This window comes from Rhopalosiphum maidis, chromosome 3 (assembly GCF_003676215.2).
Source record: "Rhopalosiphum maidis isolate BTI-1 chromosome 3, ASM367621v3, whole genome shotgun sequence".
In the NCBI taxonomy this organism is placed as follows: Eukaryota; Metazoa; Arthropoda; class Insecta; order Hemiptera; family Aphididae; genus Rhopalosiphum; species Rhopalosiphum maidis.
In genome coordinates this window covers 49,590,251-49,617,825 of record NC_040879.1, presented here as the reverse complement: position 1 = coordinate 49,617,825, position 27,575 = coordinate 49,590,251, and the positions used below count along the sequence as shown (strand labels likewise).

The 27,575-nt window shown below is 26.2% G+C and overlaps 1 protein-coding gene and 1 long non-coding RNA gene across 2 annotated transcripts in view; one reads left to right on the top strand and one right to left on the bottom strand.

The window, feature by feature from the left end:
* LOC113558569 overlaps positions 1-21,264 on the top strand; it is a 48,725-nt gene extending 27,461 nt beyond the window's left edge. Inside the window, exon 3 of the long non-coding RNA XR_003405659.1 lies at positions 20,917-21,264. This is a non-coding gene — a long non-coding RNA (uncharacterized LOC113558569). The remainder of the gene's footprint in view (positions 1-20,916) is intronic.
* On the bottom strand, positions 152-27,355 carry LOC113558568 (homeobox protein Hox-B4). The gene is made up of 3 exons (XM_026964067.1): positions 26,620-27,355; positions 3,968-4,128; positions 152-590 (listed from the first exon to the last, which is right to left on the bottom strand). The coding sequence occupies exons 1-3, from the start codon at positions 27,236-27,238 to the stop codon at positions 237-239; spliced, it is 1,134 nt and encodes a 377-aa protein (XP_026819868.1). The 5' UTR covers positions 27,239-27,355; the 3' UTR covers positions 152-236.
* Between the last annotated feature and the right edge of the window lie 220 nt (positions 27,356-27,575).

Genomic DNA, 27,575 nt, shown 5'->3' with positions numbered 1-27,575 from the left:
ATACATTACTTTTTAATTGTTTTGTTAATAAGTTATTATTTTATTCAATAGTACAATATTATGATATATATATAAAAAAACAGTATAATATTAGGTATAATGTATATCGATTTGATCAATTTATTAAGTTATAAAATAATTAAAACCAGTTAATAATATCTATAATACAAAACGATCAACGTTGTTATTATTTTGATCGGAATTTTATACACAAAACAAATTTACTCGAAAGTCTGTTATGATACGTACGGTCTGTACAATGACTCGCAATTTCCGTCTTGCTCGTGCGATCTAATATTGTTTAAAGTGTGATAATTATGGTTTAGTTGAGCAGTAGAATTGTGATGAGATTGAGTTTGAATTGTTGTGGCAGCGGAAGATGTCGGACAGTCTATTTTTATGCGAGATTCTTCGGGAGATCTGATGTTAGCGTTACTTTGAAGATCATTACTCCCAGTGCCGCATGTTCGAATATTTACGGTTCCTCGTTTTTCCAACATCGTATCGTCTCGTGAAGATATTTTAGCTTCTTGCTGAGCCTTTTTGCTACGTTTCCATTTCATTCGGCGATTTTGAAACCAAATTTTTACCTAAAATAAAAAATAGTTAGATTACATTAACTATTATCTGTAATTAATAATTATGAGTAAAAATGTATAAACTAATTTAACTTCAATATAGTTAATTAATAAACATGTTATAAATTGTTCATAAATTTATAACTAATATATTTCATTATACGTCGTAAGTTATAATATTCAATATAAGTTAAACTACATTTCATATTGATTAAAAAATAATGATTTTTTATAAATTTAAAATAATTATTAATACATAAGTACTAATATTATATAATACTAACTATAGATATACTATAATTCTATTATTCTGCAGAATAATTTCTATTATGAGTAGGTTAGTAAATAGACACGAAGTTATGCATAACATCGAGCTACATGTTTTTACTGAGATTGTATTATACACCTTCAAATACTAATTTTTTTATTTGTCAATGAATAAGTAGGCATGCACGTATGCAATATTTGTTACCGCATAAAAATACACATTTCGATTTCAAAGAACTCGCCTAATTTGTTCAACAAAATGTTTTATAAATAGATAGGTATATTATTATTGTTATTATGTTTAAATTTGATTATATTTTCATTATTATGACAAAATAAAATTCAAATCAATGTTTAGTGAGCCGTTAAATTTGTAACATAAACCATTTTTAATTTTCAATAATATAAAATACCTTTTTATTTTTTCACAAAAAAGTTGGAGATGTGGAATTGTGGACCGACACCGGTTTGTACATATTATGAAATTAAATTTACTATATATTTATTGGAATACGTTTTTTTTTTTTTAATATTATATATTTACTTAACGATCATGATGTGTGCGACTGTGTGTACTACTGAGATATTATACTTAACTTAAATCTGCTCTTTCAATTTCTTCATATTTCTCGAAGGTATATTACTATATTTTTATGTGTACACTATACACGGATAACTACTTTCTGAAGCAATGTAAAAGCGTGGTGGTGAAATTATAACGCTCAGCGGTATCTCTATAGTCTCTATACACCTAACTACTGCTTGAATTAGCATACGTATAATATATACATTTCAGGAAATTTAGCAGAAAGGATTACCTATGTCTGAAGGGGATTCCTTGATGTGAATGTATGTACAATGTATTCACATATTATATAGCTACCCATAAATATTTAATGTGTATAAAATTATAAAAATACAAATATAGTATGAAGAAAGTTTTACGAGTGTACGATGTTTCTGTTTTATACATAAACCTAATTAAATATTACTAGTCTGAGATGAATAATGATGATTTTTTTATTGCAGCACTTTTAACTCAAATTTATGATAATGTAAGTTTAAAACATAAATACATACGCGAGTATAAGCACCGATAGGTAATTATTATGTGACATTTGTTATAACTTCAAATATAATATAATATCGATGTATAATAAAAATCCAAAAGGATTATTAATAATTTAATGACAATGAAAAAAAATAAATATTTTAAAATATATATTTTGTAAAATGAACGCGTGAATATGATTATTTCAGGTTGTCGTGCCAATAAAAGTCACGGTAGACAGAGCAATTATTTGTAGATTTAGAATGGAGTACGTGAGTAAGTGTGCTATTATAGTTTTACATTAATGAGTGATGACGGCTAATTTTTACGTTTTTCCTAACAACTTTTAGGTACAGTAAAAACAATTTCAAATTTCAAACAATTCTCTAACTATTAAAATGTTCTCTAGTGCAAATAGAAATTATTGCATGACTATTGCCGTAGAAAGCTAATTAAAAAAAAATGTTGTGAAGATTTTTAATAGCTTATATTATATATATTATTAAATATTATTACTCAATTATAATGTAGCGACAGTATAATTAAAATTTAGACACGTATTGAAATTTAAAATATTAAAGACTAAATTTACTTACTTGATTTAAATAAAAATCATTATCATGATATCTTAAGCAAGTACCTAATCTTGAAAATAATTAACTAAAAAACGCTTATAAAGATAAAAAAATGGTTAGATTTAAAAATGTTCATAAGTAAATAATTTAAAAATAACTAAAAATATATTTAGCACATAAATGTTAATACAATATATTCTTCACTGTATCAGTAACTGTACTCAGAATCTAAAATCCCAGCGGCCCTTCCCTGCGCATACGAATAGGTTAATTATACGGCCCTACAACGCACATTGGGCGTATATTCCTATATCATTATTATTCATTATTTAATGATCTATTATGTAATTTTCGTATCCGTGTTTGTGTATTTAATGTTTATACTTAAAACAAATAGTAAATAATAACATATTTGGTCTTTGTATTTTAGTGTTAAACTTTAGTATTTATCCATATTATAATGTTGATTTTTTTTTTTCATATATGATGAAACCTAAAACAAAGTCTATAAATTTCACTTAAAACAGACAACAGTACAAAAAAATGTATAAAGAAAAGTTAAGTTCGAGTAATTTACAAAATAATTATTTAAAAATGAAGATTATATTTTACGTACAAGATAGATTATTTTAAGAGATTATATATATTATTAATATTTGACTATCATAAATCACACTAAAAGATAGATATAATATTCTCTTATGCTTCACAAATTTATACGTTATAATATAACGTATCGTTTATCAATTTTTTTTTATTTTTTAATATATTATACTTAAGTAGTAAATATTTTTATTAACTTCTTTTTTTCTTTTGGTGTATATTATTTATCACATTAAAATTATTTGATTAAGTTGACTTTAAATATTTGTTTCCCATTTTTCAATGACTTTTTATTGAGATTTTTTTTAAAATATTATGTGACATTTAGTGTCTAGATTCTAGGTATATTGTTTACGTATACATAATAACAGAGACACGTTGTTTTTATGCATTCATATTATTGTACTATAATAAAATTAGTTACACTTCGTTTACCTCAGCACTAGATTTTAGAAAAGAATTGTAGGTACCATACAGTTCTAACATCCGCGTAAATTTAAAAAAAAACTTAGCATTTTGAAATGTTAGATTTTATAAAACTACATAATATTAGACAATAATTTAGTAATACTTTATGTAAAATAGAAAATTGTAAATAATCATTGTATCGTTGTATCATTTATTATTATTAGTTCATTGAAAAATACCATAATATGTATCTAATGCATTAGCTATCATCACACACTAGAATAACCTAACGCTAACCTATCATTAAAATTAAAAATGCATTTAACATAATTTAAATTTAATTAGACAATAAAAAATTTTCTAAAAAAATATTGATTCAAAATCATAATGTATTTGTAAAAATATATATTCTTATTATACATCAATAAAGTTTCAAAAATATTTAGGTATAGCCGTATAGGTAATAATTATTTAACTATTCTTACTTGAGTTTCAGTGAGCATTAAATTTGTAGCCACCTCGAATCTTTTAGGTCTGGATAAATATTTGTTTTGTCTGAATTGTTTTTCCAACTCTAGAAGCTGCTGACTAGTGAATGCAGTTCTTGGCCGTCTTGTCTTCCCCAGTAAAGTATGTGGATGTGGACCTATAAAAATATAAACGTTTGTATTTAATTAAAGTTTGTACATTTTTTTAATGTGCCATAATTACATAAAAATAATAAAATATAATAATGTGCATGTCATCCACAGACTTATTTGTATAATGACTTGTTTAAATACAATTTTTATTCATTCCGCAATAATTTTATACGTCATATAAATTAAATTGTCGATATAAAATATATCAAACGGAATCTTATATTTAAAGTAACCACATACGATATAAAAACACAGAAATCGATTCTCACACCTTTACTCACCAGAATGTAAAATTAATTTATTCTTGTTGCTTTGCTTGTATACATTTTATTATTATTATTTTTTTTTTTTTAAACCGATCACATATACAAACAGTGGGTGTTGAAAATTTGTCACGCTTCATTCACCATTGATTCAGGATAATGTTATATTATAATTTTTGATTTGAAAGCAATGATGAATCATCGCGTTCGAAAAATAAAACTGAGGGAAGATCGGTTTATTAAAGTGTTTTTTCAACTTCAAGTGATCATAAACTAAATTTGCATAACAATTTCTGAGGGTCTTGTTAACATTAATAACATTATGTATGATTAAAGTAGGTAGGTAATCGATAATAATACTGAAACTAAATGTGTGTAAGTTGATTATTGACAAAATTAACATTGTCGTGATATGAATAAATTTACCTATGAATCAAACTTTAAATAATAAAATATTTGTACAAAATAAGATGATATAAATTTATAATGTGGCTTGGTGTAGTACACTCAACTGCAGAAACGCTCTGAGTGTACGTATCGGCCGGTGTTGCAAGTTCCCGGATGGGTGACCAGTCAGGATTTTAGTGACAAATCCTTGCCACACATACAGAAAATGTGTTTCAACCTACCATTCCTCCTCCTCTCGACAAATGAACGAACAAACCATCCAGTGGCCTTTGTTGCCGCGGATTAATTAATAATAATAAAAAAAAAATTTATAATCGGCCAATAACTATTTTATAGTATAATATATAATTATATAATTTATAACGTCGTATTATAATGTCAAGTCTTGAGTATACTTTAAACACTAAAGCATTGTCATACTGCAATTGGAAATTTAAACAATCTAAATAATTTTGAATTCGTTATAAGATTATAGTTCTTAGTTAACAAGCCAATTTTTTAAATTTTAAACTGATTGAGGTAAATATCCGGCTAATTAGTTAATAGTAACTTGTATAAGATAACAATAATAATTATAACATATTGTATTATTGTAATATTAATATATGTAATTAATAAAAGTAAAAAATAAATTAAAATAGACACTTTTTTCATAGTTTATGTTTAAAAACCAATATGATTCTGATAGTGTAAGTGTAAACATATACTTAATGTTTATTCGCTTTATATTGAGATAATATGCTCATTTGATACGTTGAAGACTCACATTATAATTTAGAGAACTATTTGTGATTTTGTGCATCATGTAAATAATAATTTACTTTAGATACCAATCTAAACCAAACATAACAAAAATATTTTTATAGCATCGAAATACCAACTTTCAATTAATTATATTATATTAATCTAAAATTACGATATTATATCTTGTGATTATTAAAATTCAAACAAGTATATAACAAATAAATTGATAAGATACCTACATATCTTATATTTTATTACAATTTTTTTTTACCATAAATATTTTTAGATTTATAATAATTATAATACTCGTACCTATGCAATTATTAATAACACTATATATTCATTGTTTATTTAAAATTTCTCTCAAACTAATATTTTGTTTTGCTCTATAATTAGTATAATATATTATGTAACTTATAATAATAAAGTTCATACTAAATTTAAAAATGTAATAGAGTTGGGAATTTTTAGATTTCAAGAAGAGCAAAGAACGTCTTACTTAAACAATGATAGACGTTAAAATAATATTTTTTTTTTCGTTTGTCTACGCAAAAAAATAATTATAAAAATTTTGGGGACGGTTTCTAATAAAAAATTGATTTTAGTTGGTTCTTTTGAGAAGTAAAAATTGAAAATTTCATGTATTTTTATTGGGAAAAACCAAAATTTTTAACGAAATCGAGTTGTTGTGTAGCTAAATAACGAATAACCTTAAATACTTGAAATTTTCACCAAATGTTTATATTAGCATTTTCTGTAAATAATATAATTTTTTAAATATTTTGACATTTTATACATTTATTATTTATAGATATTGGACATCTCTGTCTTTTTAAAAATTTTTTTCTAAAGATAGAAAGCATTTCAAGTTCAAATTTTGATGAAATTCTTGTATGAAATAATTTCAAAGAATAACGGTTTTAGTTATTTTTGTTGTAAATCAAAAATACTTTTCGTAGAGATTTGAAACTAACGTACCTATATTATTATGTTTTATGTACTAAATAACATTTTCAAAATATTTAAGACTAATTTTGTTTGATGATATTGCCTATTTAAAATATACATGATACTACTACTATAAATAATAAAATAGATTACTATGATTAATAATAATCAAAGCAATATACTTTATGTTTATATGCATATAAATTATCGTGATAATAAGCTAACAATCTTTGCTTAAACCCGTTTTTCGTGAGTAATGATTTATCATGAAATTCAATTTTAACTTTTACGTCACCTACTTTTTTCGTATGTCTGTCTACACGTTATATTGTGGTAAAATGCTTTGATTTTCAACTTTAATATCTTTTATAATAGAAATATTAATCAAATACTTTAAAATAAATCAGGATATATACACAAAAATTTTTTTTATGTCAAACTAAATTTAATTTTATCAAATCATTTTTTTTTTTATTTTGTAAAAATCAAAAGCAATTAATCGTAAAAATTTGAAAATTTCACTAACTATTTATTAACATTTTCTACACATAAAATATTTTGTATCTTTATTTTTGACATATTAACACAGTTTTGATTTTTTTTTAATAGTCATATTGATTAAAAATGTTAGGCTTTATCAAAATACATAAAATTGTATAATACAAAGTTCCTTATAAGTAATTTATCATAATTCCAGTATATCATGAAATATACTAAGTAATCTATAAGCCGACAAATCGTTTCGCTCAAAATTGTTTTTGTATGTAGTGATTTATTATTGAATTCAAATATTACAGTGACCTACTCAGTGTCTAGATAAATATGACAACCGTTACCTACTTTTCCCTTAATTATATCGTTTGAATTATTTGTACGTTTTAGGTACCTATAATATGTAGCATACAATAAAATATGTTTTAATAAAAATTCGTTTTAAATTAACATATTTTTCATCACTATATAGCAAACGCTAAAGCAAAACTTAATCAGTAATTTAGAACAATATAACTAATGTGCTAATTCTGGTTATAATATTTAAATTGCACGTGTACAAAGTTCATATTCATCTCACAATATCGTTCATTCTCTTTTTTTTTTATAATATGTTCAAGCATGATGTTTGAATCTAACGAAACGAGACTAATGTGCAACCTCAAAAATGTTATTATTTATTGTACTAACTTTGTAGGTATGTACATACCGTAATATTATTATGTTACATTATGTTGAAGCCAAGCTTACTAAAACAACTGTGTAATTTTTAACAATCATTATACTTTTATAACTCTTTAGTACATCAATTATATACGAAATATTTAATATGGCCAATTTCCATTTTCACCTATACAATGGTCATAATTAACTACTTCATAACTTAACTACTTTATGGACATTATAATATTATTGCAATAATATAATCTAGAGAATCTTATATATAATTCAGTCTTAAAACATAACCTAAAAATCAAAATTATACGTTTTAATATTTTATAAAAATAATATTGATACAATTGTCGCAGTTCTTAAAAAATACACCATAACATAAAAATTTAACATAAAAGTTCAAATTCTAACACTTATAAATAATTGGCCAAAGTCAAATATTTCCGGTTATTGGTTTATATCTATATAAGTATTAAGTAATGACATAATATAAACAGATAATTGACATTATATATTTTGTTGCTGGTATTTCAAGTTAAAATCGGTACGTTTATAAACAAAGACCTATAAATAAAACCCCATTTTTTAGATATATCTCTTTATATAAATCAAAAGACCGCTGGAAGCTATTTCATAAATAATAAATAAGTGGACAAAAAATGTTTTTTTTTTTATATATTTAAACTAAACCTTCGTCTGGATAAGTACCTAATATGTATTCATTTTTTTATTTAACATATAGTACGTACAATACTAGATAGATTTTTTTCATTTTACATAATTTTATGATACATAGATGTCACTGATGTGCCTATTATACGTTTTCTTTGTGAAATAATAATAAAATTATTTTTAAAAAAGACCATAAAATAAACACCGAACGTTGTACGAGATAAAATATAAAATATTGTAACTACATATCTTTTTAATCCCACACTATTTTCAGTTCTGTCTCTTGTAATTCTTAAAATATTATCCAATGAGATTATGAAAATGAATTGCATCCCTATAAATATATTGTATACCTATACATATTTTATCAGATTGTCAGTTTTATCGGTAAATTTCCTACTTTGGCTAGAGACATACATTATGTTATATTTATGTATTATATATATATACATATATTCTAGCATACGTATTTTTTGTTTAATATTATAGGTAGTTTTAAAATGTTATTTACTTCACAGTTACATAATTATTGTTTAATTAAAAAGATGATGTTTTAATAACAAATATTTAAAACTATCTAAAAATATTATAAATTGTATAAGTTTAATGTATTTTTAGCCTACAATTCCATAGTTAGGGTTTAATGCTCTAAAACATCAATAATGATAAATTATTATTATAAAAAAAATGTATTTTAAATTGTAAAAATCATTCACATAATTATCTACCACATTTTTATAATCAACAATTTAAAACAATTAAGTAAGTACAGACGTCTAGTATTATACAATAAGTTCTGGATTCAAAGTACAAAATGTATAATTGGTTACTGAAAAAAGATTATTTTTAATCTGTATCATAGTAAAATTGTATTAATATTACAAAATATGAATAAACTTATAAAATATTCACTGAAAAAATCTTTGAATTATAACTTATGGTTTTTAACTGGTATAAACTACTATAAAATAACTCAACTAGTAAACTTTAACTCCGATATGCTAAAAACATGCATATGCAAATGCAACAAAGTTAGAAAAAAACGTATTTTTCCAATTAATATAAAATTGTAAATTAAACGTAACTACGATAACAACTGCACATTATTATTAAATGTATCGTTTATAAGAATTTTTAAAATCATATGCATAGTAAAAATACTCAGGCACGCGTTTGTATAAATAACTCAGTTAGGCGTTTAAAGTTTAACGAACGATCATCGACTATTTATTTTCTTTTGGATTCTGAATAAGTAGGTACATCGAATCAAATGGAAATAATCGAAAACGGGACGAGTGCGGATCATATTATATAGTAACATTTAGCCGTTTCGACGTACATTCACAGCACTTTAGCATGTACCACCGGTGTTCTACAGTAAGTATAACACTACCGTAGCCAGCACACGGGGTAGCTTAACTATTTTTGTTTGTATAAGATCTAACGAGCATATATTTTCGCGCAGGAGATCAAATTTTACGTCAGTATAAATCGTTATTGATTAGTATTGATAATACTTTTGAAAACCGTACAGATAATACAATTAATATATATATATATACATACAGCAAGTAACTCAATTGAAAATAAGTATATAGTAATACAATATACAACACTACGATAAGATGGTATTCAGTTGAAAAGCAGATATGATATCGTATCATCGTTGGTCGCGATAGATCAAAATCCGGATAATTGTCGATCGGTACTAATCGAGGCCACCCGCCTCCCAAACGACAGTCGATTGCCTTATAACGCGATGCAGATCGGCGTTTGGATTCAATAATAGTTTCGGACGATTAAACGTTTCAAGGCATTTCCAAAAGACCGACTGCGAAACCATCGGAGATCAGCCCCGTCCGTTGTCTCCCTGCCGCTTTACACGTGCAGACGTATCGCGACACATTTAAAAAATAAAGATTAAACGTAACAATGTCATACTATTACGGTTAGGAATTATTGTAACAGTACACGTCGTGTCGTACGCGCGCGCCGTCTGCCGCTCGTTCAAAATGCGATCTTAATTTGTAAAGTCGACAAATATTCGTCACTCCGCAGTGCGGCGGTGTGTGCACAACACATTATGCCGAATACGATCGCGTTATTATTATTATCACTGTTGTATTATTATTTATTGTTATTGTCGTTCGAAAAGAGTTTTGTCGTTCGCGTACACCGCCGCCACGCCGGCCGGGACAATCGATAACGAGAAGTGCGCGGCGATGGGGTCACCCGGCGGCGGCGGCGGCGGCCCGACACGATAGCCGTGAACCACATGCCGCGAGTAAACACAAGATCACGCCAAATGACGTCCCATTGTGGCCCCGGTGGACATACTAATATAATATAATATTCGTTCGCCGTATGTGTGTGTGTGTGTGTGATTCTGCTTATTATTATGGGGGTGGGGGGAGGCGGTTGGCCTTTTCTAATCGCACCCTTTTATAATATATGATTTGTGTTTATCCGAGAATTAAATTATCATAACAATGGCAACTGTCGCGAACAATGGTTAAACGTTTAGTCAATGTTGTCGTTATCTATTAACCACCACCACCACCACCCCACTTTTATACCGGTGATGGTTCTTGTCCGTTTTAAGCTACTCTCGCGACCCTCTCGCGATTAATTGGACGCTCCTCCTAATTGCAACGTCGGGGGAAACGCTACGCGCGTGATGTTTATGTGCTCGAATATTATACACACACACGCGCGCGCCCATACACACGATGAGTCAGTATAATAAAGTATATTATAATCTTGTGGTGACATGGTATATATTATTATATTGTTGTGTGTGTGTGTGTGTGTGTACACGCACGCGCGACAATACAAAACGCCATACTCGTCGTGTGTATACACGCAAATATATATATGTATGCGCGTGTAATTGCGTCGATGTCCGAACGCTTAAACGTGTGAGACTACATCATATATACCTATACCCGCGCGCGCGCGCGCGCGTTCATATTGTTATTATGCGTACACATCCGACTTTCGGTCCAGTTTCGAGTGCTGACAATATTAATTATATAATATCTAATACAGTTACCCGTTACAATTGTTATGGCCCAGGTACGTACGACGCGTAATATCCGTATGCTCTTCGGCCACTCTGATAATTCAATTTAAATCAAACGGCCACTCGCGTAGGTCGCATAATAACACCTATCGCTCACTTTCAGGCGCACCTTTCCCCTTATGATAATTGATGAAATATATATATATATTTACACCGAAATATTGTTTACATGTTTATAAGTATGCGTCTACATATTGTATGTACTAAATGCGTCGTACACATTGTGTGCACTGGACGGCCAAGATATTATTTTAAACTTATAATCGACCGCGTGTCTAAATAATAAAATAGTCGTCGTGGCAAAGGTCATATAACAACGAAAATCGAATTCAATATTTATTAATAATTAACGATCAATTTATATGAGTAAATAACTGCACATAATAATAATCATAAAATAATAGTGATTTTAAATTATTTTAGCTAAAACACCATCGAATTAATGAATAAATAATAAAATAATATTAATACGTTGTATAGCTTAAGTAGTAGTAAAGAGCTGATTTTAAAAGCTAGAGTTTTATAAATTGATGGATAAATAATGTCGAATTGATGGATCATCATTATCCCGTTATTGATGAAGCGGATTTAAATTAAATGTCAGTGTCAAGTGCTTCGGTTTAAACGACGATTGTAGAAACCAATTACATAATACAGGTAACCTGCAGATATTATTGTGATATTCCATGACCGATAGAACTACATCGCGCATACATTATACAGTATATTACAGCCAATACAGATATATTAAAAATTATAAATTATACTACTAAAAAGCTCAGACTACTGACTAATAGGAATTCGATCATCATTCGTCGGCATACAATAATATCGAATAGTGGCTTAAACTTTTTTTAAACCAACATTAATCATTTAATAGTTAAGAAAAAAAAACAATTTTAATATGAATTATTTTAAATGCCTATATTGAAATCAAATTAAATAATTACTTTGAACACTTCTATTATAATTTAATATGCATATATTGATTTTTCATTGACTTTTTGTTATAATTTTTAATTCGAATAACTATAGATTATTCCATATTTGTATACTTCGTAGTACAACTACATACTGTGCATTTATTACTTATATCAAATTGATGTATTTTTATTTTTATTTTGGACAACATCAATCTTTCCTTAAAATTAATAAGCGCAGACCGCAGTACATATAAATATAATCGTATTGCATTAAATTAAATCTCGTTTAATATTGACGTATAATATTACAATGAAAATTAATTAATAAACTATACAGGATTTCGTAGCTATGATAAATTTATGATAAAAAATTCATATGTAAGCCATAATAAAAAAAGTAAATAGCATTTTTTTGTATGAGTACCGACGTAGATTGGAAAAACGTCTTGAACCAGGAAAGTTTAAAAGTCAATGATAAGCGCGCGTTATATATAATTTTATTTGCACAAAAGTTTTACGTATAACCACCGCATACCGTATATGCTATGTACCGTTAAAGTATATAATAATAAATGTCTTAATGGATACATATACTTATCTTATATATTTTTAAATTTGCGGCTTTTCTATTTGAGGAGACTGAAACAACCTATACTTATTTTTTATGCGTTTAGATCAAAAAATGGGAGAAAAATATACTTTCAACAGCTCGATTTTAATTTTGAAAACTATATTTGGTTTGTATGCTCCTTTTACCTTGCAGATTTGCTCGTAAATAGATTTTTATCAGTTTTAATTTCGTGAATACCTATAATACAACTCAGGTGTAAGATATTTAAAAATAAGTTATTTTACTTTATATTATATTGGATAATAAAAATAAAATAAAATCAAAAATCTATTTCCTAAAAACCTAGAAAATAGGTTAATGAATTCAATTTATTTTTCAAAATTAATATTATTCGTTCGAAAAAAGTATATTTCTCTTTCACGTTCAGTACTGTTTTTATATCGGACTTGTATAGAGTATTGGTCTAGAACATTTCTAGGAAAATGTTAGTATGTGCACAATAAAAATAATACCTATTATACCTACTCGGCTACTCACATGCCAAACGATTATAATAAAGTTATTGACTACTGACGACCAAAATTATAATATATAATAGGTATAAAATTAATAATTGATTGATTTTAAAATAAAGTAAATTTATTATACGACAAAAAAAAAATAGTTGTTGTTAACTATTCAGTCAGTATAGTCAAATTGTTCAGTGATGTTTTCAAAATGAACGAAGACTGGCGTTTTAGTAAAAAAAAAAACCCACGGCTCTATCTGTTTGCACTGCGATAAAAACCAAAATTGGCTAAATTAAAACGTAAAAAAACTTTTTTTCCTGCAGTTTGAAACCGACAACGTCGCGAGAATGTTTTCGCAGTACGTCCGCGTAGCAACCAAAACGTAAAAAAAAATCTAAAGATCGTTAGAACAACAACAACGAAGAAGTAATTGTTATAATAAGTACATTGATTAATTGATTAGTCGAGACTAATGATTCTCGTCACATTGTCTGCAACTGCCACTAAAGTACAACTATAATATATATATATATATATATCTGTGTAGTGTATAATGAGCTTATTATCAATTTATCAACTATAGGTACCAAAAACAAGTAACAATACAATTTAAAAATATAGTAAATGGATTAAACTAAAACGATGATGGCAATTTTATAATATCTATATTTATATTATATAACTTGGTAATAATTATGCATAAATTATATGAATGGAAAATTAGTATCTATTTGAAAACATTAGAATAACATATTACACTCAGATAAAATTATAGTCAATTCATTTTTCATATTGGAACACTATCGAAAAATGTATAGTTAAAAACTATTATGAATTAAGAAAATAAGTTTAAAAAAATATTTCATCTAATAAAAATAAACACAAACAAATATGGACGTGTATTTTAACGACAATAATATCATAATAGGTTCGGCTCTTAAATGTTATGGGTTTAATACCTAAAAATCATGAACTATTAAACTACCATATTATTATATATTATGCACCATATTATCCATTAACAATTACTTATATAAGTAATTATTAAGTTTTTATTGGATATTTTATTTTACCGCCTCTAATCTACCACAGATTATACGTAGTACATATTGTCTGATGTGATTATTGGTGACATCTAATATTATCGTTTTAATTTGTTCATAGTAATAAAATTGAATAACGTATCGTGTTAATTTTCTGTTTTGATTAAAATGTACCTGTTTAGTATAAATGATTATTTATTAATGTGATACTTTTGTCTCGTACATTTTTTTGTAACAACTCGATGCAGGACTGACCGCGATACTATTAGATCGTAGCTAAATCATTTGTTTTATATTTATTTTTGATAACAATCGCGCTATAACGAGTGTTGAACTGTACATTTCAATTCCTAATTTATAATTTAATTGTGGTAATTTTGGTTCTTTCCTATACAGATTAAACATAGAAGAATGATGGCATAATTGATAGACGCTTTTGGGGATGTAATTTAGGACGTTTGCCGAATGTTTACAAAGAGCAAATTGTCCGCATCTGTTGAACGTTTTTTTCTACCAGGGTTTCAAAGTAATATAAAAAGGGACGACGCCCGGGAGAGAACAAATAAAACTGGTCGCTGCGTAGCACTCTGTCGAGCCAAAAGCCATTTAGAAGACGAGGGGAGGAAAGGAGCGAATCCGGACGACGGGATTGCCTACTTAATTTAATCACTTAGCCTTTGCTGTGGACCATCACAACATGAATTGAAGGGAAAGAAATTCAAAAATTTCCAATACAATCCACATCAAACAACATATTAGAAATTATTATATATATAATATACAGACGTGTTAAAATAGCTAGTTCCGGAAAGAGAAATAATGTTTCTTATTTAATTTAAACGTTTTCGAGTATCTTATTTTATGATTAGAAATAATAAAAATATATTTTAATAAAATTGATAACTTAATTTAGTAATATCAATGTTAAAAAGATCTTTTAATATTATTAAATCCCATTAAGCCAATAACATTAAAAAAATGCGTTTAATATTTAAACTTTGAGTTTTTCTTATTATTATCATAAAACGATTTAGAAAATTAAAAAATAAATACATCTCGTATGTCCGAATACTATTGGACAATTCCTATAAACATATATTTTTATTTTCTTATACGTTATTACAATCTGATGGCGAGAAAGTTATTGGTCGAAGCTTAAAATAATATGTTTTCCTTTTTTTATGTGAATACTTTTTATAGGAATATAAATATTTCAAGCTTTATATATGATGATATTCTATATACTATATAAGTTTATAGATTGAATACATAAGATATTTCTGGCACAAAGTTTTCAATAGTGATGTTAACGCAAATATAAAACTATAATATGTCACTGGTAATTTATTTTTTTGTAAAACTTTGAATATTTTCAAAACGTTTCAAACGTTAAATATATATTAATATATATGCTTTGTATCGAACACTTCAGGTACAAAGTCGTTATTATTATTTTGAGAATAGTCGTTTTATAAAAAAAAAATAAATTATCATAACACATTTTTGTGGTAAAACTGAAACTTAACTCCGTTAATTTTTCCATAAATGAATTAAAATCCCACACAATAAACTTTTGATAGATAATTATTTAGAACACGTTGAAAATTGGTTATAATAAAATACAGTATAAGGTGTCCTAACAAGTATTTGGAATAAATTGTTGCGTTCGAGGTTTTTGGCTTTTATAAGGTAATATATAAAATGTAGTTAATATTACTTTCACAAAAATATTTTATTTTATTACTTAAGTAAATTCAATTTAGGAAACATCTTATCCGTCGATGTACGTTTTTATTTGATGCGATTTCAGTATTTTATTGATCTTTATTTGCTCACTATAATTCACCATATTATAAATATATCTAATAATGTTTTTCCTGTATCATATTATCCAATTATTGACCGTAAATAAATACAAACAGTGATTTTATATAATTGCGTATTACTCTAACCTCCTGCTAATAAATTGGTATATATATTATTATCATGCTTGTGCCATGCGCGCACACCATCTGTCGCCAATACGAGTATATCAATATGTCATAGATTTATATTCTGCATTTAGTATTTCTGTTGAGTAAAATGAAAACTGAAAAATTATCTGTGTGAATGTTTAGAATTAAAAATTCGGATGTGTAAGTACTATAAAGCATTTTAAACAAAACCACAAAATTAGGTATAGGTAATATACGTATATAAATTAATTTAATTATGCTTCAGAATAGTTTTTATTACTATTTTACATTATACGATGTAGGTACGTATTGTTGTAAGAAAATATTTTGGGTATTATAATGTAATCAATTACCATTAACTGTATCTTATAATAGCACAAAGAGCAAAGGGAAGGCAGCAAAAAGTAAGGGGAATTTAAGAACATTTTGAACTGCTGAAAAACTGATCGTCTTTGATTGTATATGTTTTGTAGTTAAGCTTTGTTAACTGTTTATCTGTCACTGTTAGGGTTTTCGGTATACTTAGCATAATGGCTATAAATTTTACATGAAAATCCCTCGAGATGTTTTCTCTTCAGCTCAGTCGTTTTATCGTCCCTGTTGCAACTGCCGTGGAAAAAAAATCTGCAATTCCAAATAGTCTGGCATATGAAATCTCGTACATTTTTCCCCTATTGTTCAGAATACATGTTTCAAAACTACACAAACTACTCAGTTATGCTAGCAGTAATCAGAAAAAGAAAAGATGAACTTTGTGTATAAACAATAAAATGTTTGTGTCACCATAACGATTTTCTATAATATATAGTAGACATTTACTGTTATTTTCTTTTATTTAGTGAAATTCTTGATAAACAAATCTTATAGAAAGTTCAACGAAATTATAGTATTATAACATTTATATTTATAAGATATATAGGTGGTTGTTGTAAATTGTTGATACTTAAAACTATTCAGAACAAAGAATGATGAAAAGCACATCGTGGAAATCGTGAAACACTTCAAATTATCGTAATGAAAATCTAGTAGGTAGGAGGTGTACAATATTTATTTTCCAACAACATTTTAAAATAAGCAATTTAATTATTTCAAAGGTAATTCGTGATGTGTAACCATAGTAATTACATTCCTAGTTGCAGTTTGTAATCAAGAAAAATGTCTTATTAAATATAAATAGTGTTAAACTATGTATATATATATATATACTATAACATAGGTATAATATACGCTTGTTAAATAATTTTTTTATTTAATAAAAGTCGTAATTTTCCTTAATATTTGAAATTTTTTTTTCATTTTGAAGGTAAATCGTTGATGTAATTATCGGCAATAAATTTTAAGTTATGATTTATACTGAATATCTATTCTGTAGATTGTTTACTACTGGTGTTATTTATAATCTATACATTTTGATGATCCTATTAGTTTGTAAGTTATAAATATTTGTAAGGTATTTTTAATATTGAATATATTTTATTCCATTTGTAGATGGTGAATAATTAACTTAATTATGTAAAAATGTATTGTTTTATTTTTAGAAGTTTATAATCATACTACATTAATTAAACAAAAATAAAAATTTATCTTCATAATTTTAATAGAAGTACCTATGTTACTTATTTTATTCGTCATAGAAAATAAGATTATATTCCTACCTAGTTGTAAAAGCAAATTACTAACTAGTTACAACAATTTTATAACAATGTATTAAATTGACAATATGAAATTTTACTCTTCAGAAAAGTAATTAAATATAATTTACTGTTTAAGTTAATACGACACCGGAACATTTTTGAATGAAATGTATTGTTTTTTTACAAAATAAACAGTTTTATCAGATTCTACGAAGGTGAATCAAATGCATGCGCATAATACATACAACTATTTTTATTTTTATGAAACAAAATTATGAAAAAATAAATAGTTGTTTTTAAAATTATTATACTTCACTCCAGATTGTGTCCTTCAAGCCTTTATTAATATCCGACTAGTTGTTTTTACTGTGTAAAATAAATTATTGTAAATTTCTCTTTACATTTTTTTCTCTATCAGTTATATTATAATGGTTATCAATGTTTTCATTTATCATGCACTAGTTAAAATTGAAAAATAGTTTTATAGATTCATTACTAATTTTATTATTAGTATATAATATAAACGTCCTATGCTTATTATTTAAAAGTCTATAGGTCTAGTCTATAAGTCTAGTATTATCTATAAGTTAATTTTATAATGCCATTATTCCTGAATAAATATTTTTATATTACAATAGTATATCAAATACATTTTAATAAATATTATACCTAAAATACAATCCACGTTGTGTTTTGTAGTGCAAACCTTTTTTTTTAAATTAACACGATTAAAATTATAATACTACTCCCGGTTAAGATTACCTCAACTGTTGTATAAATAATGACGACAAGTCAGAATTGCATAATGAAAGTTTTTATTTGAAGTATACACATTCATTATCATTTCTAATTAAAGACAAAGCAGCGCTGTCGTAGGTTTATACCCTCATCAAGAATTGAAAACTGACGTTGGTCGAATGGTTATACAGTCTAATGCTTTTCACCATCTGCATAATAATTCTAACCGTTGCCAATATACTCTATTTAGTTACCTTCAATATTTAACTGAGTTAAATTCAATTAATAATTTGTCCTTTAATTTTTTAAATAATGAAATATACTCTTTTGTATATTATTCAATAATTAGTAATAGGTGTATGACTGATAATTAACTTGATATTTATAACAAGAATACTGAGTAAAAGTTCAAAAAAGTAGATACAAATTCAAAATTATATTTAATTACCATTTAAAACCAAACCAAAATCCTAAGATTTAGATCACTATCGAGTTTACTATTCATTGTGCTATGCGAGAATATGTAAACAGTGCTAATAAATATGTGTCATAACTCATACTTAGATTACTATGTGATTTATATTATTCATAGGTATAAATAATATAATCTTAAACATTGAATTTTTTCAAATTATTTCCAAAAATGCAGACAAATTTGTATCTACTATTAAATTAATTTATTTTAACTGTCATAAAAAAATGTCTGAAATTATAATTGGAATAAGTGAAAATAATAAACTAAGTACTAAAATTTGAATTAAGTAGACTGCAGATAAATTTGTTGTAAAAATATAAGGGCGCTATGGTATCTTTTTTGGAAATAATAATTTAGTTCATATTATTCTTATATTCAATAAATGTACCTACTTCATAATAAGTAATAATATTTATATTCATACTATACTAGATATCTATACTAAATGTATTTAGCATTTGATACAAACTGTTAAACAAACATTATTTTAGATAATTACATATTATAGGTATCTATACCTATACCGGAATTCGCATTAAATTCTATGAAAAACAACATTGAGAATAACCTGAAGATTTTTTTTTTTAAACGGCATTTACGTAGAAATATCATTGAAAAAGGCACAAGGTACTTATGGATTAACTAATTTAGCTGAAGAATATATATTGAAATCTTTTGCTAACAGGCTGGAGTATTATAACGTGCTTTGGTTAGAAATTACTTAATAATGAAATTGATTGACTTAAAATACTTTACCAAGTTCGTTTAAACAGTTTTACAAAATTCAATCCAATATTATTCTTTAATTTTGTTCGTTTAAGTTATTATGGTATAATATTATCTCATTAAGTTTCTTATTAACTGACTAATGAACTTGATTGTGAATTATGACAAACTGTTTTTACAGTCGTATGAAAACTGAATACCTTTTTGATTCTTAGATAATATTTTAAATAATAACATAATACCTATGTTATTGGTAGATAAATCATAATAATATAATAAATTTAACTCGAGTTTTTACATATGTGTCGCTGTGCAATATATGGAAATTAATAAATTAGTATATAGATAAATATCAATTCAATAACAAAATGTTCTACTTAACATTTAAAAGTATTTATTGACTAAACAAAATGTTTTTCTTAACTCAAGAGTTACACTATGCATCTAATAACTTACTAAATAATTTATCACTATAGGTATTTTATTCATTCCTGTATATCTACTTTATGTAATAATTATTTCAATTATTTTGCTTAAATTTATACAATTACCTTACTTGTCTGGAATTTAAATTGAGAGTTGAACTTTATCTTCGATTGGGACTTATGAAAACTGTACTTATCATCATTTATCATAATATTTAAGATATACTCATTAGTCAATAGTAATTGTAAATCTACTATTATTTATTACATATTTGTTATCAATCATTAGTAAATAACTATAAATAATTTGTCATACATTTTATTTGTTTTGAAATTAAAATTTAATTGCAATTATAAAATTGTGTTCGCGTACCTATTGAAAAGCGTGATATAAGGTGTAATGCATTTATAGCTTTATAAAAATATTCTATTTATAAATTTTCATAATAAAAATGATTAAAGAATATAAGCTTATGTACCTAATTTAATTATCATTATTTATGATAATTTCAGACGTTATTTCAATGAATGGCTTGATACACCTCTCGGTGTTATATTCCGGAATGCGAAGGGACAAATGGTCAAAGGGAGGAAAATATAATTATTACCATAGCAACCCTGCAGTTCTCGCACAGTCATGGCGGCGGAACCAGACGACAAAACCAATAATATTACTTTAAAACAAACACCAAATTTGCTTTTGGATTGTTAGTATCAGATTATTAGTTTTGATAACTAACTAGATTCCATTTTCAAACTCGGTATTATGAACAATTTGGAAGGTTTACGTAAATAATTAAATAAAGGCAATTCGTAATTTGAAATATAGAGTGATAGTAACAAATTAACAAATAATTTGAATGTAGGAATAATAATAAACTGTATTCTTGTTGATATCGTTCTTAGTTTATATTGTAATAATCGATAGTTTAAATTTTTTTGAGAAACATGTTAGTCTAACTTATTTATGATATTTAAATAAAGTATTAAATTATGTTTAAGTTAATTTACTTTGTCGGCCAATAGTAACTTTATTTTCCAGACAAAGCAATTATTCACTTTTCAGTAATATTGTCTTATAAGACAATACTAAGACAGTTTTACAGATTTAATAGTGAACTTTTTACAGTTCATAAACCATAGTCAACTGTAATTAAAAACATTATAAAATAACGAAAAAAAATAACGATAGTTAATAATAAGGTAGGTATTTATTTATTTTATTTTATATAATAAACGCATAGCTCATTTGAACGTCGTGAGGTAAGTATTGCAGTTTTATAATCTACCTATATAAGTTTTGTGTATAGGTATTTCACAAAGTTGAACTTTAAAATTGTCAAAATTATTGTTATTATTATATATTTGTAAATTATTCACAGAAATAATAAAAACTGTGTTAATAAAATACAAAAATAACAACAAAATTAGTAGTTATTTCAACTGAAATAGCTTTAATATAATTAAATTTGTTTATTAATTATGATCACTTTATAGTATTTCAACTTTTTTTAGGAATTAGTTGTATAGGAAACTAAACATGGTTTTTGAATTGTTTTAAAAATTAACTATAAAGAAAGTATAAATACAGAATTTATCTATTAAGAAGACACACAATTTAAATTATGAAAATAAACAAATATTTTTGCAATTTTATTAAACAGTCAATTTGGCACAGAGTATTGTTACTTTAAATTTGAATGTCTATTATTTGAAAAACGGTTCAGTCGTTTATTTTATTTAAATATAATTGTAAAACATTTGCTCAATACGTTTGCTGTTCTTTTTTATTTAGACTCCCTCAAATTAAAAACCAAAAAATTCAAATAAAATACACATAAAAAGTGATACAATTTGCAGTATTTGCCTCCAATTTGTAGAAATGCTTATTGTAGACTGAATTTGGTGAGTTTTTTTTTCAATACTATAATAAGTATAAGCTGACAAGAACAAAAACATAACTACTCAAATTAAGAAAAATCAATTAATTCTTATTTAACTTATCTGAATTTATTAAATTAAATTTTTTTTCTTCTCCTGTAAAATTTACTATTTTGGATAACAACCTTTGAAGTTTAGGCTAAAGATATATCATCGCTTTGCTAAGAATTTAAAATGTAATATGTATTCGGAATCGTTATGTAATATATAGTTTTAGATATAATTACCTTCTTAATAATTAGTGCAATAAATTAATAGTAATAACATTGTTAAGTAGTAATAGTATTACTAGGTAGGTATAATAACTACGGCTGTGAATTGATATATTACAATGGATTAATGTTAATTTTTTGTAGAACATAACTTCCGTAACATGATGTTTGAATTAGGTACTAATGAATTAAACTTTAAAACTTTTATTTTGCAGTTTTTTGAATTTTTGTAATATTTGATTTATTAAGTTTTTTTAGGTCATTTTTTCAATTTTGTATATATTTTTCGATATTTTTTAATAATTTTATAGATAGAAACTTCCAATATATTTTTTAAATTATTTTCTTCAAATAAATAAATCACACATTCTACGCGAATATCGTACTAAATAAATAATATCTTTAACCTAAAATATTTTGCTGCACTTGATACAGTTTTAGATTTCTTAAATCATGATTGTTGTATAGTTACTTGCAGTGCATTTTATGGTGAATTTTTGAGATTTCAATGCAATTATAAATTTATAAGATTTTTAATGCAATTTTCAAGATTTATAGTGCATTATATTTTATATTAACGAGATTAAAATGCATTTTTATGCTATACAAATTGCATTAAATTCAAAGCTCGAGTAATAATATTTAGTTCTATTATTTTCAACCAAATTGTCCATTCAAATCAGTACCATAACCAATTATCTACCACTATATGCAAAGTATACTAATCATCATACCGAAAATTTACCACACATTTAACTTTTCATACTTATAAAACCGGCGGTTAAATCAATAAAAAATTAAGTTAAGATATATCAAGAAATCGGTTAAAAGAAATACTATCGGAGATAAGCATATTATAAGATTGGTCGGCTACACGAAAGAAGAAGTAGAAGTAGGTATATACATTATACATTAAAAAAGAAATTTTTTTCATGTTTTACATTAAGTATATTTCATATATTCCACTTGGAAGATTTTATAAAAATTGTATGGACAAGTAAAATATAACAAGTTAAAAATTTCAAACCTCACTTGGTAATATATTTAGATTGCTATTTTAAATGGACGATTTTCATACATTTTAATTTTTTATCACTATGAAAAAATGTAAAATCTATTTTGAATGTAAATATTTAGATATGTCTTTAATACTTTAACGTTCATTAACAACGGTGCTTTAATTGAAGAAAAACTTATTATAACATACAAAATACATAAATAAATAATCGCACAATACATCAAAACATATTCTATGTATCTACGTATTGTGATCATACTATAACTTAAATAATATGTTTTATTTGTACATTTTGCATATTGTACACTATTTTGTTTACTTTTAAACTGTATAATAATAAACTGATTAAAAAAATAAATTAATAATTGTAGTATTAAATAGACTCTATTTGAAACCAATGCGATGTGCGACATAGCGTTTGAAGAAAAGTTTTCCGTTTGCAGACGTTATGGTGAAATCAATACTTACTGAAAATGAGCTGTACGAATTACAAACCAATCAAACTTTCAATCAACTTAGAAAGAATAGAACCACGGTGCCTACAAACAAATTTATTTACCTAGCCACACATTGCCTATCTAAACAAATCAAATCAAAGCGGCCGTAGAATATAGAGGACAGCAATTTGTTCAAAACTTAATATGTGCTTTCGGCTGAAAGCAAAAATGCAAAAAGAAATTTATAGATATAGGTATCTATAAAAATAACAGTCAGAGTGTTAGGTCCTCGGGTCTATTTTTCATGTGTTTATCTATTTAATTGTGAACTTTAATAAATATAACCTTGTTAGTTCAATCTGAAATCGAATAAAGACGGATCCGTTGCCGGCCGGCCGGTTGACCGCTTTCTTCAGTTACAATACCAACAGACTATGACTAGAAAATCGGCGGAATCTATACAATCGCCTTTTCACAAAATATCACTATCGGGTTCGTATTTTGTCGTATCATTTACACTGAAAGAACTTCATGAAAAAAACCGAGGAATGCGTTTGTTTACACGTTCGCTTGACGTTGACTGAAATAATACATAAATAAATAAAAGCGGAGCACGAATAAGATGTTTGAACAAGGGATTTGAAGGAATCATTCCTTAGGAATGAAATAGCTGAAGCATACTTGTATATTCAGAGTTCACACACTCCCGAATTGATACCGATTCGGTTTAGTTAATGTCGATTTCAAGTCGATTGCTTACACGTTTAGCGGGTATTTACCTATAATGCATGTTTAGACACAATTATTTTTGTTATTTTTCGATTAATTTCTATACAAACACGTATATTATGTATAGGTTCAATAAAATATTCATTTTAAAGTTCAGATAGACATCTACGGCCATAGATTATTTGTTTTTACTCATCGTGGGATGAAATTTTTGTTTCTTTCTATTTGTACATAAGTATCGTTAAATTTATTTTTGTGATTTGAACAAAAAAATTGTTTTTCAGTTTAAATATTATAGTATTATGAGCACAAACCACGTTTAAATGGATAGAATGTATAATATGAATCGATGGTTGATCTACCGATTATAATATATAAGTTAATCGTGTTGGTATTACAGATAAACTAAGACATCAAAATTTATATTTTATTTTAATCTGCTGTTGTTTTCAATTGTTGGCGTATCACCAATGGATAATTCGTTTATAATTATCGCCCATCAATAGATGAACGTAGATAAAATAAGAGTTAATCAAAATATGATACAAAATACAAATATAAAATACATGCTTAGAATTTTCCGATTTGATTAAATGTTACACGAATAGCAAATAACATTAATAGATATAGATAATATGCATTGGCTTAAGAACAAATTTAAGAATGATGTGTACAAAACAAAACATATAACTCTATGGAAAATCTAAACTGTTATTAGTTTAAAGCGATTCACATCGTACTTATACCTAGTTAATTTACATGTAATTGTAGATATAAATTTATGAAAGGTCCGTCCTTAAAAAATAATAATAAAAACAAATTTGTGTTTAAAATACTTGTTTTAATATTATTTGATATTGTAAACTAATAAATAGAGTAAATACTTTTCTTATTTCCATGAAAAATTAACTTAATCTAACTCAATACATTTTCTTCGTTTATATAAAGTGTAGAAGGTTTTGTTGAATTTTGGATTAAGTGTCTACAACTTAAGAGTTCATGGCGTAAGTGAATCAAATTTAGATTCAAAAAGGATGAACGGACTTACCTTAGAAATATTTAGTATTATCAATAGATTTGATTTAAAGATAATTATTATAGTTAGAACAAAAAATAATTGTATTTATGACTAAAAACATTATAAAGTGAAACATAATAATAAATTAATCTATAATCGGGATCATTATATTATATTTTTTTAAAAATACATTTTTTCTAAAGATACCTACCACTGGAGATAAATCAATATTTGAAATTCAAAGTAATTTATAAATTTTTTTAACGGGAAGTTCTACCGTAAAACTGTATTGTAGATAATAATTATAAAATGTAGACAATAGTAAAACTTTGATTTAGAGATGTATTATAATATGATAAGCCTTAAACTAATTTTTTTTTATTTAAATTAGAAAAAATAACTTTATTAAAACAATAATAATAATATGTAACTGACTTATTTGATCTTGTTCTATTAGGTAGTTAATTAAATATCACATTTACGGGTATTTGGAAAAAGTATTACTATTTTTATAAATAGTATATTTATAATTAGTATATTATATATTTTAATATAAATTTTCAAATGAAACTTTTACAAAATATAAATATATTTACTAATTACAAATAAATATGTATTAAATATTAAAAATATCATCTTAAAATTTAAATAAAGTAATAAATTCTCTACTTTTTGTAAGACCTATAGGAATTTAAAATATTATATTATTATTTATTAAACTCAATCAATCTTTATTTCACAAAAATAATAATACATTATAAAAGTTTTAGTAAATTGTTAGTTGTCGTTGAACTTATTTGAATAACGTTATTATTACATTGTGCGTTATAGCGAAAAAAATAATTTAAAAATATATTTTACCTGTTAAATCGTGTAATCTTGGTCCAGCGTAAAACATTCCTGCTCTAGCAAACCACTCAAGTTGCATCTGTTGCAATTGGCCAGCAGAGACATTGGAACGATTGGGATTTGTAGTTGTTGCCGAAACTGTTGCGATTGTTGAGCTCGGCGAATTATTGGTGTTAGTGTCTATACGAGGTAATGGCTGAAATGCTGAAGATCCGTGAATAAATCCAAAACTACCATTCCGTCTATGGTCACGGGTTAAAACGTCGGTAGCAGAGGAAGTGATCGGGAAGTCGGATTTCAAATAGTTGGAATTGTAAGTTAATGATCTCATTGTTGTTGTCGAAATTGCATCGTTCTCGTCGCTGTGTTTACCTTCATATCCGAACTGTTGTTCCGGGCCGGGAGATATCGAAGCACTACGGCTCGAACAAGGAGTAGACGAACAGTCCGATGACGCGGTCATTGATGTCTTACGTGAAACTTCGCGATGGCCAAGCAACGCTTCTATACAAAATGAAGTTTTCTTCGACTTTGACGGAGAGTCACTCGTAGGTTTCTGTTTCAAATCCAATGGGCTCGCCGAATACCGTACTCTGGGGCACGAGTCTTCTTCAATATCGGACCGCGACATAATTGAATGTTTCGCGTTCTCAGTGATTATGATTTAAGTAATTAATATGATAAAATAATTTGACTGGTTTTAGGCGAAATAACACTATGCCGCAGTATCAATTGATGTGTTTCTACAGTGCACATGTGGTCGACTGTTACGAGATGGAGTTTATCATACAGAGAACGATTGTAAAAACCATTCGGCTACTTAACAGGGGGACGAGGGTTGGCGATATAGCTACCAGTGCATAGGGTGAGAAAAGGGGAACGAACGGAACGACCTTATTGGTTGCCGTTTTGTACAGTGGGCCACGCCTCTATCTCTTATTCTTTAGTAGTTGGCATATATGCGGGGT

Coding starts and splice junctions, on each gene's coding strand:
- LOC113558568 (XM_026964067.1), bottom strand. CDS start 27,238: ATGTCGCGGTCCGATATTGAAGAAGACTCGTGCCCCAGAGTACGGTAT. Junction 4,129..26,619: donor AAGATTACACGATTTAACAG/GTAAAATATATT, acceptor ATATTTTTATAG/GTCCACATCCACATACTTTA. Junction 591..3,967: donor TAATGCTCACTGAAACTCAA/GTAAGAATAGTT, acceptor TTTTTATTTTAG/GTAAAAATTTGGTTTCAAAA.